The sequence below is a fragment of the Pseudophryne corroboree genome, chromosome 1, assembly GCF_028390025.1.
Source record: "Pseudophryne corroboree isolate aPseCor3 chromosome 1, aPseCor3.hap2, whole genome shotgun sequence".
Lineage (NCBI taxonomy): Eukaryota > Metazoa > Chordata > Amphibia > Anura > Myobatrachidae > Pseudophryne > Pseudophryne corroboree.
This window is the reverse complement of record NC_086444.1, coordinates 472,885,145-472,901,584: the sequence shown is the minus strand read 5'-3', so window position 1 is coordinate 472,901,584 and position 16,440 is coordinate 472,885,145. Positions and strand designations below refer to the sequence as shown.

The 16,440-nt window shown below is 49.4% G+C and overlaps 1 protein-coding gene across 6 annotated transcripts in view; it reads left to right on the top strand.

The window, feature by feature from the left end:
• Window positions 1–16,440, top strand: part of HABP4 (hyaluronan binding protein 4) — a 114,228-nt gene that overhangs the window by 12,462 nt on the left and 85,326 nt on the right. For all 6 annotated transcript variants that reach the window (XM_063913740.1, XM_063913739.1, XM_063913737.1 and 3 more), the window contains exon 2: window positions 5,819–6,082. In XM_063913740.1, coding sequence (XP_063769810.1) covers window positions 5,860–6,082 — 223 coding nt within the window. In that variant the 5' untranslated portion in view covers window positions 5,819–5,859. The remainder of the gene's footprint in view (window positions 1–5,818; window positions 6,083–16,440) is intronic.

The following is a 16,440-nucleotide window of genomic DNA, read 5'->3' as shown; positions in this document are numbered from 1 at the left end:
ACAATCGTGTGCGTCGAGTATATAAAAAAAAAAAGGCCTTCATCAGACCAGGCCAATTTATTACATTGCTCTGAGGTACAGTTCTGACACTCTCATAGCTATTGTGTCTTTTGGTGGTGCACAAGGGTCTACATCTGCGTTTTGACTTCTCTGCGTGGCTATGCAGTCCCGTAAGCTGCAATACACTGTGGGAACAGAGCAAACAGTGTAGCCTTTGCTTCCCACGCACATCAATGAGCCTTGTTGCCGGTTTGCCAGTTGTACTTCAATTGGGTGTAGTATTGTATGCCGGCGGTCGGGCTCCCGGCGACCAGCACACTGGCGCCGGGATCCCGACCGCCGGTATACAGACAGCGTGGCGAGTGCAAATGAGCCCCTTGCTATTTATTCTCCCTCCAGGGGGTTCGTGTGGACCCCCAAGAGGGAGAAAGTGTTGGTATGCCGGCTGTCGGGATTCCGGCGCCGGTATACTGCGCGCCAGGATCCCAACAGCCGGCAAAACTAAGGACCACCCCTTCAATTGCACCATTTTTGGTAGGTGCTAACCACTGCATAGCGGGAACAGCCCACAAGACCTGCCATTCTGGAAGTTTTGTGACCCAGTCGTCTAGCCATTTTTTCTGACGTCCTAGTGGATGCTGGGAACTCCGTAAGGACCATGGGGAACAGCTGCTCCGCAGGAGACTGGGCACAACTAAAGAGAGCTTTTAGGTCACCTGGTGTGCACTGGCTCCTCCCACTATGACTTTCCTCCAAGCCTCAGTTAGATTTTGTGCCCGGCCGAGGTTGGATGCACACTAGGGGCTCTCCTGAGCTTCTAAAAAGAAAGTATATAATTAGGTTTTTTTATTTTACAGTACTGCTGGCAACAGGCTCACTGCAGCGAGGGACTAAGGGGAGAAGAAGCGAACCTACCTGCTTGCAGCTAGCTTGGGCTTCTTAGGCTACTGGACACCATTAGCTCCAGAGGTATCGACCGCATGGAACTGGCCTTGGTGTTCGGTCCCGGAGCCGCGCCGCCGTCCCCCTTACAGAGCCAGAAGCAAGAAGAGGTCCGGAAAATCGGCGGCAGAAGACATCAGTCTTCACCAAGGTAGCGCACAGCACTGCAGCTGTGCGCCATTGCTCCTCATACACACTTCACACTCCGGTCACTGAGGGTGCAGGGCGCTAGGGGGGGGCGCCCTGAGCAGCAATAAAAACACCTTGGCTGGCAAAAATACTACAATATATAGTCCCAGAGGCTATATATGTGATAATTACCCCTGCCAGAATCCATAAAAAAGCGGGAGAATAGTCTGCAAAAAAGGGGCGGAGCTATCTCCTTCAGCACACTGGCGCCATTTCTCCCTCACAGCTCCGCTGGAAGGAAGCTCCCTGGCTCTCCCCTGCAGTCTACACTACAGAAAAGGGTAAAAAAGAGAGGGGGGGGCACTAAATTTAGGCGCAGTATATATAACAGCAGCTATAGGGGACATAATTCAGTTAGTCCCTGCATTATATAGCGCTCTGGTGTGTGCTGGCATACTCTCACTCTGTCTCCCCAAAGGGCTTTTGTGTGTCCTGTCCTCTGTTAGAGCATTCCCTGTGTGTGTGCGGTGTGTCGGTACGGCTGTGTCGACATGTTTGATGAGGATAATGATGTGGAGGCGGAGCAGATGCCTATAGAAGGGATGTCACCCCCTGCGGGGCAGACACCTGAGTGGATGGACTTATGGAAGGAATTGCGTGCACGTGTCGACTCCTTACACAAAAAATTTGACGAAAATGCGGGACAGCCGGCTTCTCAGCTCGTGCCTGTCCAGGCGTCTCAAATGCCATCGGGGGCTCTAAAACGCCCGCTACCTCAGATGGCAGACGCGGATGTCGACACGGATACTGACACCAGTGTCGACGACGATGAGTCTAGTCTAATGTCTACTAAGGCCATTCGTTGCATGATTGAAGCAATGAAAGAGGTGTTACACATTTCAGATATAAACCCAGGTACCACTAAAAAGGGTATTATGTTTGGGGAGAAAAAACTACCTGTAGTTTTTCCCCCATCAGAAGAATTTAAATGAAGTGTGTGAAGAAGCGTGGGCTTTCCCTGATAAAAGATTGGTAATCTCTAAGAAGTTACTAATGGTGTTCCCTTTCCCGCCAGAGGATAGGTCACGTTGGGAGATACCCCTTAAGGTGGATAAAGCGCTCACACGTTTGTCTAAAAAGGTGGCACTACCGTCTCCGGATACCGCCGCCCTCAAGGAACCTGCTGATAGAAAGCAGGAGGCGATCCTGAAGTGTGTGTATATATACACTCAGGCATTATACTTAGACCAGCTATTGCGTCAGCATGGATGTGCAGTGCTGCCGCTGCGTGGTCAGATTCCCTGTCAGAAAATATTGAAGGGAGGCTGTGCTAGCAGCAATTCACAAGCTGTATTCCCAGCAGGTGATAATCAAGGTGCCCCTACTTCAACAAGGACGGGGTTACTATTCCACACTGTTTGTGGTACCGAAACCGGACGGTTTGGTGAGACCCATTTTAAATTTGAAACCCTTGAACACATACATAAAAAAATTCAAGTTCAAGATGGAATTGCTCAGGGCGGTTATTGCAAGCCTGGACGAGGGGGATTACATGGTATCCCTGGACATCAAGGATGCTTACCTGCATGTCCCCATTTACTATCCTCACCAGGAGTACCTCAGATTTGTGGTACAGGATTGCCATTACCAATTCCAGACGCTGCCGTTTGGACTCTCCACGGCACCGAGGGTGTTTACCAAGGTAATGGCGGAAATGATGATACTCCTTCGAAGAAAGGGAGTTTTAATTATTCCGTACTTGGACGATCTCCTAATAAAGGCGAGGTCCAAAGAGCAGTTGTTGGTGGGAGTAGCACTATCTCAGGAGGTGCTACACCAGCACGGTTGGATTCTGAATATTCCAAAATCACAGCTGATTCCGACGACACGTCTACTGTTCCTGGGTATGATTCTGGATACAGTCCAGAAAAAAGTGTTTCTCCCGGAGGAGAGAGACCTCCTGAAACCAAAACAGGTATCGGTGCATCACTGCACGCGGGTCCTGGGAAAGATGGTGGCTTCTTACGAAGCAATTCCTTTCGGCAGGTTCCATGCCAGAATCTTTCAGTGGGACCTGTTGGACAAATGGTCCGGATCGCATCTTCAGATGCATCGCCTAATAACCCTGTCTCCAAGAACCAGGGTGTCTCTGCTGTGATGGCTGCAGAGTGCTCATCTTCTAGAGGGCCGCAGATTCGGCATACAGGACTGGGTCCTGGTGACCACGGATGCCAGCCTTCGAGGCTGGGGGGCAGTCACACAGGGAAGAAACTTCCAAGGGCTGTGGTCGAGTCAGGAGACTTCCCTACACATAAATATTCTGGAACTAAGGGCCATTTACAATGCCCTAAGTCAGGCAAAATCCCTGCTTCTACACCAGCCGGTACTGATCCAGTCAGACAACATCACGGCAGTTGCCCATGTAAATAGACAGGGCGGCACAAGAAGCAGGATAGCAATGGCAGAAGCCACAAGGATTCTCTGATGGGCGGAAAATCACGTACTAGCACTGTCAGCAGTGTTCATTCCGGGAGTGGACAACTGGGAAGCAGACTTTCTCAGCAGGCACGACCTCCACCCGGGAGAGTGGGGACTTCATCCAGAAGTCTTCACGCTGATTGTAAATCGATGGGAATGGCCACAGGTGGACATGATGGCGTCCCGCCTAAACAAAAAACTAGAGAGATATTGCGCCAGGTCAAGGGACCCTCAGGCGATAGCTGTGGACGCTCTAGTGACACCGTGGGTGTACCAGTCGGTTTATGTGTTCCCTCCTCTGCCTCTTATACCAAGGGTACTGAGAATAATAAGAAAACGAGGAGTAAGAACAATACTCGTGGTACCCGGAATTTAAGAGATGATCTCAGAGGACCCATGGCCTCTGCCGCTCAGACAGGACCTGCTGCAGCAGGGGCCCTGTCTGTTCCAAGACTTACCGCGGCTGCGTTTGACGGCATGGCGGTTGAACACCGGATCCTGAAGGAAAAGGGCATTCCGGAGGAAGTCATTCCTACGCCGATTAAAGCCAGGAAAGATGTAACTGCAAAGCATTATCACCGCATATGGCGGAAGTATGTTGCTTGGTGTGAGGCCAAAAAGGCCCCAACAGAGGAATTTCAACTAGGTCGATTTCTGCATTTCCTACAAGCAGGAGTGACTATGGGCCTGAAATTAGGCTCCATTAAGGTACAGATCTCGGCTCTGTCGATTTTCTTCCAGAAAGAACTAGCTTCACTACCTGAAGTTCAGACGTTTGTGAAAGGAGTGCTGCATATTCAGCCCCCGTTTGTGCCTCCAGTGGCACCTTGGGATCTCAACGTGGTGAGTTTCTTAAAATCACATTGGTTTGAGCCACTTAAAACCGTGGATCTAAAATATCTCACGTGGAAAGTGGTCATGTTGTTGGCCTTGGCTTCAGCCAGGCGTGTGTCAGAATTGGCGGCTTTGTCATGTAAAAGCCCTTATCTGATTTTCCATATGGATAGGGCGGAATTGAGGACTCGTCCCCAGTTTCTCCCTAAGGTGGTATCAGCTTTTCACTTGAACCAACCTATTGTGGTGCCTGCGGCTACTAGGGACTTGGAGGATTCCAAGTTACTGGACGTAGTCAGGGCCTTGAAAATTTATGTTTCCAGGACGGCTGGAGTCAGAAAATCTGACTCGCTGTTTATCCTGTATGCACCCAACAAGCTGGGTGCTCCTGCTTCTAAGCAGACTATTGCTCGCTGGATTTGTAGCACAATTCAGCTGGCGCATTCTGCGGCTGGACTGCCGCATCCTAAATCAGTAAAAGCCCATTCCACAAGGAAGGTGGGCTCATCTTGGGCGGCTGCCCGAGGGGTCTCGGCTTTACAACTTTGCCGAGCTGCTACTTGGTCAGGGGCAAACACGTTTGCAAAATTCTACAAATTTGATACCCTGGCTGAGGAGGACCTTGAGTTCTCTCATTCAGTGCTGCAGAGTCATCCGCACTCTCCCACCCGTTTGGGAGCTTTGGTATAATCCCCATGGTCCTTACGGAGTTCCCAGCATCCACTAGGACGTCAGAGAAAATAAGATTTTACTTACCGGTAAATCTATTTCTCGTAGTCCGTAGTGGATGCTGGGCGCCTATCCCAAGTGCGGATTGTCTGCAATACTTGTACATAGTTATTGTTAACTAAAGGGTTATTGTTGAGCCATCTGAGAGGCTCAGTTGTTTTCATACTGTTAAACTGGGTATAGTATCACGAGTTATACGGTGTGATTGGTGTGGCTGGTAGGAGTCTTACCCGGGATTCAAAATCCTTCCTTATTATGTCAGCTCGTCCGGGCAGTGTCCTAACTGAGGCTTGGAGGAGGGTCATAGTGGGAGGAGCCAGTGCACACCAGGTGACCTAAAAGCTTTCTTTAGTTGTGCCCAGTCTCCTGCGGAGCCGCTATTCCCCATGGTCCTTACGGAGTTCCCAGCATCCACTACGGACTACGAGAAATAGATTTACCGGTAAGTAAAATCTTATTATTTCTGGTCAGTCTGTCGGGTCCTTATGCTTGCTCACTTTTCTTGTTTCCAACACATCAAGTACAAGACATAACTGTTCACTTGCTATACCCCACGCTTTGACATATGCCATTGTGACTAGATGATAAATTATTCATGTCGGTGCTTTTAATGATATGTTGATCGGTGTGTAATCGTGGCTGATACAGAAATATGATGCAGTCTGCTTAGTGTGGATTTTGGTAATGCTGCCGTTTGTCTTTATAGGAGTGGTCAAGCCGGCTCAAGGTAGCCCTATTTCTGCCACTATGCAGGACGCTTTTGGCTGTGCTGTGGAAAACAGATTTTTCAATCTCCTGGATGATGATTCTGACCCCTTGGATATCTTGCATCGGGCATCAGTTGAGGCCCGTCACCGTAAAAAGAAAGAGGAGGTAGCAGCTGCCAAAAAAGCTGGTAACCAAAAAAGCAACAAGCGAGAACCTCAGAAAGACAGGAAGTTATTAATTGAGAGTAGCACAGATGTCCCAGGTTTGTATGCATCTAAAACAATCCTTCACGTAATGTGAATTACAGTTTTGATGGTCCCAAAACTTTATTTGTTGCTTTTATCCATAAGCTGTCATCGGGCAGTGTGGTAAAGAGGTAACAAAGCTCATATTGCAGAGTCATGTTGGTGGGTATAATGATGGCACTTATGATTGGTTTGCAAATCCTACATGTATTATACATACTGTATTGAAATTAGTCAACAGGTGCTCTGCTTGTCTGTTCAGTAAACACTGCTGATATGCGAGTTAACGGATTGTAGTGCAGCCATGAGGTCTAGGTAACTCGTGTTTAGATTCACATGTTGGCTCTTACAATTATTTTACTGCATTCATAACCTATATATAATCAAACAAGCTAATTATATGTAATGCTTTTAAATAGCTTTGTCAACTTTTAGCTTCTTAGTACCATATGATCTTGTGTAATTATGCTTCCAATTATTATGTATATTTACATTAAAAAAAATATAAACTTTATTTCTACTTTAATACTCAATGACTGTCTTTACAGTGGGTTTCTAAGGAAGGGACAAGGAGATGTACTTACCCTGGACGGATTGTGTAGAACACATCTCACCTTCCCCTGAGTTTTTCTAGTCTCTGATCATAGTTAGGTCTAATGTTTGCTAGGATTTCTTTTCTTGTTGTACAGGGCCCTACCATCTCATTGGCGGTTTACCACCTAATGCTACAAGCTGAGAGCATGCTGGCTACCCAGAGACCACCAGCCTGCTACCTCAAGGAGCTAATCTTGTAACATGCCTGTGGTCACATGTATGCTGCTTGCAAACTTTGTGTTTTGCTTCATTAAATCCTCCAATCTCCCCATAGGGAAAAAAGTAATCTGTAGAAAATATGCAGGCTTTCTCCAAAAGCAAAAAGGTCCCTTAAGGCTGCAAACAAATACAGGCACTTTAGACCTAAGTGGTGAGAACACAAATTGCTCTAGAAGATCATTCAGTACACTTACACTATGTAAGGAGTACTCATCTTAAACCAGAAGGTAGAAATTGAAGTTTGCGTCTACACAGCCCACTTCCACCAGACGGCCTAGAGCAGGGGTGGGGAACCTTTTTGATGCCAAGGGCCATTTGGATATTTATAAAATCCTTCGGGGTCCATGCAATAATTAACTTAAAAATTAGCCTGACCCCAGTCAGTAGATATGCCCCTTCTAGTAGCGCAGTTTGCCCGCTCCTTGGCACTGTGGGAGAGACGTTCTCCACATCCGGCCTAGAGCCTGAAAGATCTATTGTCATTGGGTGAGATTCAAATGTCATCGTCTCCAGCCTAAAGTGAAGGGAGATTGCAGGGGGCAATATACAGGTGGCCCCCGTTTTCGCGCTGATTGCGCCCATAACAGTAGGCTTTAGCCTCTTTACGCCTAAACAATTGGGCGCAAGCGAAAAGTCCCGTTTGAGTGCCCAAACGGGTTACTTATCGTGCATTTCAGCTCTCCACCCCTGTGGGTAGCGAGCTGAAATGCTGATGTTGCTGCCAAGCAGCACAACATGTGAATAGCTGCCAGCGGGCATGATCGCAGGCAGGAGGGGGGTGATGACATGTGAATCTCGCCCATTGAACAAACAATTTTCGGTGTCCTTTTATTTTACCTCCTAACTGGAAATTAGTATCCCTTATTCATATAGCATTGCTCTATTTCTCATACGTCCTAGAGGATGCTGGGGTCCACTTCAGTACCATGGGGTATATAGACTGTTCCGCAGGAGCCATGGGCACTCAGACTTTTCAATGGGTGTGAACTGGCTCCTCCCTCTCTGCCCCTCCTCCAGACCTCAGTTTTAGAAATGTGCCCAGGCAGACTGGATGCACTCCAGGGGCGCTGTACTGAGTTTCTCTGAAAAGACTTGTTAGGTTTTTTTTATTTTCAGGGAGGACTGCTGGCAACAGTTTCCCTGCTACGTGGGACTGAGGGGGCAGAAGTAGGAACCAACTTCCTAAATAGTTTCATGGCTTTGCTTCTGGCTGACAGGACACCATTAGCTCCTGAAGGGAACTGAACGCTAGCTGTGCCTAGATGCTTACTCCCACAGCACGCAGTCACCCCCCTTGCAGAGCCAGAAGTCAGAGGATAAGAGATCTTCAATCAAGGTGACTGCAAGAGGTACCGTGCGGCTGGCGGGAGCGCAGCGCGCCATACTGCCCACACAACACAGGCACTGCAGGGCGCGGGGGGGCGCCCTGGGCAGCATGAAACCTTGTAAAGGCACTGCTCTACCCACGCCAGTATAAATATAGTTATCAGAATCTGAGGAGAAACGCGCCATTGCAGGGGCAGCGCTTCCTCCTCAGTCAGCCAGCACACTGCTCAGCGCCATTTTCTCTCCTCGGGCTGCAGACAACACGCTGGTCCTCCTCCACTACTGTATACAAGTATCAGGGTGCAAAACGGGGGGGGGGGGGGGGCACAGAGAAATTGGTGCTTTATATTTATTTTATAAAAAAGCGCTGCATGTCAGTGGGCATTTTGTTTCACAGGCATTGTTACTGGCGCTGGGTTTGTGAACTGGCTGCTCCTATCTGTGTCCTTCTGACATTTTACTGTGGATCTGTCCCCTATAAGTCCCGGAGTGTCTGTGGTGTGTGTGACATGTCTCAGGCAGGGAGTTCTACCCCTGAGGGAGCCATTTTAGGGACACAGAGGGGTACATTTACTAAGATGGGAGTTCTATTTAAGATGGGATGTTGCCCATAGCAACCAATCAGCTTCTACTTCTCATTTATTTCTTACGTCCTAGAGGATGCTGGGGACTCCGTAAGGACCATGGGGTATAGACGGGCTCCGCAGGAGATAGGGCACCTAAAAAGAACTTTGACTATGGGTGTGCACTGGCTCCTCCCTCTATGCCCCTCCTCCAGACCTCAGTTAGATCTTGTGCCCAGAGGAAAATGGGTGCACTGCAGAGAGCTCTCCAGAGTTTTCTGTGGAAAAATAATTTTGTTAGGTTTGTTATTTTCAGGGAGTCCTGTTGGCAACAGGCTCCCTGCATCGTGGGACCGAGGAGAGAGAAGCAGAGCTGGCTTGTAAAGTTGGGCACTGCTTCTGGCTACTGGACACCATTAGCTCCAGAGGGAGTCGGAACACAGGTCTCACCTGAGGTTCGTCCCGGAGCCGTGCCGCCACCGTCGTCCTCACAGATGCCGAAGATAGAAGCCGGGTGAGTATCGAGGAAAAGACTTCAGGCGGCAGAAGACATCAGATCTTCATGAGGCAAGCGTGCAGCGGTAAGCTGCGTGCCATTGCTCCCAGTCACACACAAAGCAGGCACTGAAGGGTGCAGGGGGGGGGGGGGCGTGGTGCGGCGCCCTGGGCAGCAATAAACCTCGATTTGGCCATAAATAAGGTGGATTAGGCTGGGGGACAGTAAATCCACGGACCCCTGCTATTTTATTAATATATGATGAAGGGACCGAAACCCACCGTCGGGTGGGCGGGGCTTGATCCTCAGCACTAACCAGCGCCATTTTCTCCACAGAGGCTGCATGAGAAAACGCTGGCTCCCTGTTCTCTCCCCTGCTGAGCTTCACAGGTTTGAAAAAGGAGGAGGGGGGCACTTTGGCGACGCAGTGAGTGGAGATTACGATTATAAATATATAAAAGCGCTATCTGGTTGTATATTCCAGTGTTTTTAAGCGCTGGGTGTGTGCTGGCATACTCGATCTGTCTCTCCTAAGGGCCTGGTTGGGGTTTTGTCCCCTTATAGGTAAATCCCTGTGTGTGGGGTGTCGGTACGGGTGTGTCGACATGTCTGAGGCGGAAGGCTTCTCCAAGGAGGAGGTGGAGCAAATGAGGTGTGTCCCCGTCGGTTGTGCCGACTCCTGATTGGATGGACATGTGGCATACGTTGCATGCAAGTGTGGCATCTTTACATAGGCTTGATGAGGCTGGTTTAGGGGGGACATCAGGCGGTCAATCCTCAGATTGGACCGACTCACAGGGCCCGTCGGGGTCTCAAAAGCGTCCCTTAACACGACACTACTACCGACACGGATTCTGATTCCAGTGTCGACTATGACGAAGTAAAATTGCACCCTAGGATGACTAAAACTATTCAGTGTATGATTGTGGCAATAAGGGATGTGTTGCATATTGTGGATGAACCCTCAGTCCCCGACACAAGGGTACACATGTTTAAGGAAAAGAAACAGATTATTAATTTTCCCACATCTCATGAATTAAATTAGTTCTTTGGAAAAGCTTGGGAGACTCCGGATAAGAGACCGCAGATCCCCAAAAGAATTTTTATGGCATACCCTTTCCCTAAGCAGGACAGGGAGATTTGGGAATTACCCCCCACTGTGGACAAGGCCCTGATGCGCTTATCCAAGAAAGTGGCGCTACCGTCTCCTGACACAGCGGCCCTTAAAGACCCAGCAGATCGCAGGCAAGAAACTACCTTAAAGGGTATTTATTCTCATACGGGTGCTGTGCTAAGACCGACGTTTGCGTCGGCATGGGTGTGTAGCGCAATTGCAGCTTGGACAGATGAGCTGACAGATCAATTTGATACTATGGATAAGGACACTATATTCCTAACTCTAGCCCATATAAAAGACGCAGTATTATTTATGAGGGATGCTCAAAGGGACATTGGATTGCTAGCTTCTAGGGCCAATGCCATGGCTATCTCAGCGAGAAGATCCTTATGGACTCGCCAATGGACGGGTGATGCGGATTCCAAGAAACATATGGAAGTACTACCCTATAAGGGTGATGTATTGTTTGGGGATGGGCTGACGGACTTGGTTTCCACAGCTACAGCAGGTAAATCAAATTTTTTTACCATATATTCCCCAACAGCAAAAGAAAGTAACACCCTATCAGATGCAGTCCTTTCGGTTGCACAAGTCCAAAAGAGGTCGGGGATCCTCTTTCCTCGCCGGAGGTAAGGGCAGAGGCAAGAGAGCACCTGCTGCGGCAGGTGCCCAGGAACAAAAGTCCTCCCCGGCTGCTCCAAAACCCACAGCATGACGCTGGGTCTCCTCTGAGGGAGTCCGCACCAGTGGGGGCACGTCTTCGACTTTTCAGTCAGGCCTGGGTCAGTTCGGACCTGAATCCCTGGGTGTTGGAAATAGTTTCCCAGGGTTACAAGCTGGAATTCGAGGAGGTGCCCCCGCGCCGATTTTTCAAATCGGCCCTACCAGCTTCCACATCAGAAAAGGATGTAGTGTTAGCTGCAATTCAAACGCTGTGTATACAGCAAGTGATAATCAAGGTTCCCCTGCACCAGCAGGGAAGAGGTTACTACTCAACCCTATTTGTGGTCCCGAAACCGGATGGTTCGGTCAGACCGATTTTGAATCTGAAATCCCTAAACCTGTACATAAAATTCAAATTCAAAATGGAATCACTCAGAGCGATAATAGCCAACATGGAGGAGGGGGAGTTTATGGTGTCTCTGGACATAAAGGATGCGTACCTTCATGTCCCCATATATGCCCCCCATCAGGAATACCTGAGATTCGCTGTACAGGATTGTCATTGCCAATTTCAGACGTTGCCGTTTGGACTTTCCACAGCCCCGAGGATTTTCACCAAGATAATGGCGGAAATGATGGTGGTCCTGCGCAAGCATGGTGTCACAATTATCCCATACTTGGACGATCTCCTGATAAAAGCGAGATCAAGAAGAGAAATTGCTGAGCAGTGTGGCGCTCTCTCTGAGAGTGCTCCAGCAACACGGTTGGATTCTAAATCTACCAAAGTCACAGTTGATTCCGACAACTCGACTGCCGTTCCTAGGTATGATACTGGATACGGAACAAATGAAGGTCTTCCTCCCAATAGAGAGAGCCCAAGACATCCAGAACATGGTCAGAGAACTGCTAAAACCGAAAAGGGTGTCAGTTCACCAATGCACTCGAGTTCTGGGGAAAATGGTGGCGGCCTACGAGGCCATTCCCTTCGGAAGGTTCCATGCAAGGACTTTTCAATGGGACCTTCTGAATAAGTGGTCCGGGTCCCATCTGCATTTACATCGGAAAATAACTGTCCCCAGGAACCAGTGTCCCTCCTGTGGTGGTTGCAAAGTGCTCACCTGCTGGAGGGTCGCAGGTTCGGGATTCAGGACTGGATCCTGGTTACCACGGATGCGAGCCTCCGAGGATGGGGAGCGGTCACACAGGGAAGGACTTTTCAGGGTCTTTGGTCAGACCAGGAGTCCTGTCTACACATCAATGTGTTGGAACTCATGGCCATTAACAACGGCCTTCGACAAGCGGAGAGTTTTCTTCGAAACCTTCCGGTTCTGATTCAATCAGACAATGTCACAGCAGTGGCTCATGTGAACCGCCAAGGCGGGATAAGCAGAGTCGCGATGGCGGAAGCCACAAGGATCCTTCGCTGGGCGGAAAATCATGTAAGCGCTCGTGTCGGCTGTCTTCATTCCGGGAGTGGACAACTGGGAAGCAGACTTCCTCAGCAGACACGATCTCGATCCAGGAGAGTGGGGACTTCATCAAGAAGTCTTTGCAGACGTAACACGTCTTTGGGGAACTCCTCAAATAGACATGATGGCGTCACGCCTCAACAAAAAACTTCGGAGGTATTGTGCCAGGTCTCTGGACCCACAGGCAGCAGTAGACGCACTGGTAACACCGTGGGTGTTCGACTCTGTCTACGTGTTCCCTCCTCTTCCTCTCATCACGAAAGTGTTGAGGATCATAAGACGAAGAGTACAGACGATACTTGTTGTCCCAGACTGGCCTCGAAGGGCTTGGTACTCGGATCTACAAGAGATGCTCACAGGAGACCCCTGGCCTCTTCCTCTGAGGGAAGACCTGTTGCAGCAGGGGCCCTGTGTATTTCAAGACTTACCGCGGTTACGTTTGATGGCATGGCGGTTGAACGCCGAATCCTAGCAAAAAAAGGGATTCCGGAAGAAGTCATCCTTACTTTAATAAAGGCTAGGAAGGAGGTGACGATAAAACATTATCACCGTATCTGGCGAAAGTATGTGTCTTGGTGTGAGACCAAGAATGCATCTACGGAAGATTTTCATTTGGGTCGTCTTCTCCACTTCCTACAGACAGGAGTGGATATGGGCCTGAAATTAGGCTCGGTTAAGGTACAGATTTCGGCCCCCTCGATTTTTCTTTCAGAAGGAATTGGCTTCTCTTCCAGAAGTCCAGACGTTTGTAAAGGGAGTGCTGCACATCCAGCCCACTTTTGTGCCTCCAGGGGCACCATGGGACTTGAACGTGGTGTTGCAGTTCCTAAAATCACATTGGTTTGAACCGCTTAACAAGGTTGAGTTGAAATTTTTTACCTGGAAGGTGGTAATGTTGTTGGCCTTCGCATCAGTGAGGCGAGTGTCCGAATTGGCGGCTCTATCATACAAGAGCCCCTACTTGATTTTTCATGTGGATCGAGCTGAATTGAGGACACGTCCGCAATTTTTGCCTAAAGTGGTTTTGTCGTTCCATATGAATCAACCTATTGTGGTGCCTGTGGCTACTGGTGACCTGGAGGATTCCAGATCCCTGGACGTAGTCGGGGCCTTAAAAATTTATGTAGCCAGGACGGCTAAAATTAGGAAAACAGAGGCTCTGTTTGTCCTGTATGCGGCCAATAAGATTGGCGCTCCTGCTTCAAAACAGACTATTGCTCGCTGGATCTGTAATACGATTCAGCAGGCTCACTCTATGGTTGGATTGCTGGTACCAAATTCGGTTAAGGCCCATTTCACTAGGAAGGTGGGCTCTTCTTGGGCAGCTGCCCGAGGCGTCTCGGCTTTACAACTTTGCCGAGCGGCGACGTGGTCGGGGTCTAACACTTTTGCTAAATTCTACAAGTTTGATACCCTGGCTGAGGAGGACCTAGCGTTTGCTCAGTCGGTGCTGCAGAGTCATCCGCACTCTCCTGCCCGTTTGGGAGCTTTGGTATAATCCCCATGGTCCTTATGGAGTCCCCAGCATCCACTAGGACGTTAGAGAAAATAAGATTTTAAACCTACCGGTAAATCTATTTCTCTGACGTCCTAAGTGGATGCTGGGGACTCCGTCAGGACCATGGGGAATAGCGGCTCCGCAGGAGACAGGGCACAAAAGTAAAAGCTTTAGGATCAGGTGGTGTGCACTGGCTCCTCCCCCTATGACCCTCCTCCAAGCCTCAGTTAGGTTTTTGTGCCCGGCCGAGAAGGGTGCAATCTAGGTGGCTCTCCTAAAGAGCTGCTTAGAGTAAAAGTTTTGTTAGGTTTTTTATTTTCAGTGAGTCCTGCTGGCAACAGGCTCACTGCAACGAGGGACTTAGGGGAAAAGAAGTGAACTCACCTGCGTGCAGGATGGATTGGCTTCTTAGGCTACTGGACACTAGCTCCAGAGGGACGATCACAGGTACAGCCTGGATGGGTCACCGGAGCCGCGCCGCCGACCCCCTTGCAGATGCTGAAGAGAGAAGAGGTCCAGAAATCGGCGGCTGAAGACTTCTCAGTCTTCATGAGGTAGCGCACAGCACTGCAGCTGTGCGCCATTGCTCTCAGCACACTTCACACCAACGGTCACTGAGGGTGCAGGGCGCTTGGGGGGGCGCCCTGGGCAGCAATGAAAGTACCTATGCTGGCTAAAAATACATCACATATAGCCCCTGGGGCTATATGGATGTATTTAACCCCTGCCAGGTTGTCAGAAAAACGGGAGAAGAAGCCCGCCGAAAAGGGGGCGGGGCCTATTCTCCTCAGCACACAGCGCCATTTTCCTACACAGCTCCGCTGCTAGGAAGGCTCCCAGGCTCTCCCCTGCACTGCACTACAGAAACAGGGTTAAAACAGAGGGGGGGCACTTATTTGGCGATATTATTATATATTAAGATGCTATAAGGGAAAACACTTATATAAGGTTGTCCCTGTATAATATAGCGTTTTGGTGTGTGCTGGCAAACTCTCCCTCTGTCTCCCCAAAGGGCTAGTGGGGTCCTGTCCTCTATCAGAGCATTCCCTGTGTGTGTGCTGTGTCGGTACGTGTGTGTCGACATGTATGAGGACGATGTTGGTGAGGAGGCGGAGCAATTGCCTGTAATGGTGATGTCACTCTCTAGGGAGTCGACACCGGAATGGATGGCTTATTTAGGGAATTACGTGATAATGTCAACACGCTGCAAGGTCGGTTGACGACATGAGACGGCCGGCAAACCAATTGGTACCTGTCCAGGCGTCTCAAACACCGTCAGGGGCTTTAAAACGCCCATATACCTCAGTCGGTCGACACAGACACGGACACTGACTCCAGTGTCGACGGTGAAGAAACAAACGTATTTTCCATTTGGGCCACACGTTACATGTTAAGGGCAATGAAGGAGGTGTTACATATTTCTGATACTACAAGTACCACAAAAGAGGGTATTATGTGGGGTGTGAAAACTACCTGTAGGTTTTTCCTGAGTCAGATAAATTAAATGAAGTGTGTGATGATGCGTGGGTTTCCCCCGATAGAAAATTATTGGCGTTATACCCTTTCCCGCCAGAAGTTAGGGCGCGTTGGGAAACACCCCTTAGGGTGGATAAGGCGCTCACACGCTTATCAAAATAAGTGGCGTTACCGTCTCCAGATACGGCCGCCCTCAAGGAGCCAGCTGATAGGAGGCTGGAAAATATCCTAAAAAGTATATACACACATACTGGTGTTATACTGCGACCAGCGATCGCCTCAGCCTGGATGTGCAGCGCTGGGGTGGCTTGGTCGGATTCCCTGACTGAAAATATTGATACCCTTGACAGGGACAGTATTTTATTGACTATAGAGCATTTAAAGGATGCATTTCTATATATGCGAGATGCACAGAGGGATATTTGCACTCTGGCATCAAGAGTAAGTGCGATGTCCATATCTGCCAGAAGATGTTTATGGACACGACAGTGGTCAGGTGATGCAGATTCCAAACGGCACATGGAAGTATTGCCGTATAAAGGGGAGGAGTTATTTGGGGTCGGTCCATCGGATCTGGTGGCCACGGCAACAGCTGGAAAATCCACCTTTTTTACCCCAAGTCACATCTCAGCAGAAAAAGACAGTCTTTTCAGCCTCAGTCCTTTCGTCCCCATAAGGGCAAGCAGGCAAAAGGCCAGTCATATCTGCCCAGGGATAGAGGAAAGGGAAGAAGACTGCAGCAGGCAGCCCATTCCCAAGAACAGAAGCCCTCCACCGCTTTTGCCAAGTCCTCAGCATGACGCTGGGGCCGTACAAGCGGACTCGGGTGCGGTGGGGGGTCGTCTCAAGAGTTTCAGCGCGCAGTGGGCTCACTCGCAAGTGGACCCCTGGATCCTACAAGTAGTATCCCAGGGGTACAGATTGGAAATTTGAGACGTCTCCCCCTCGCAGGTT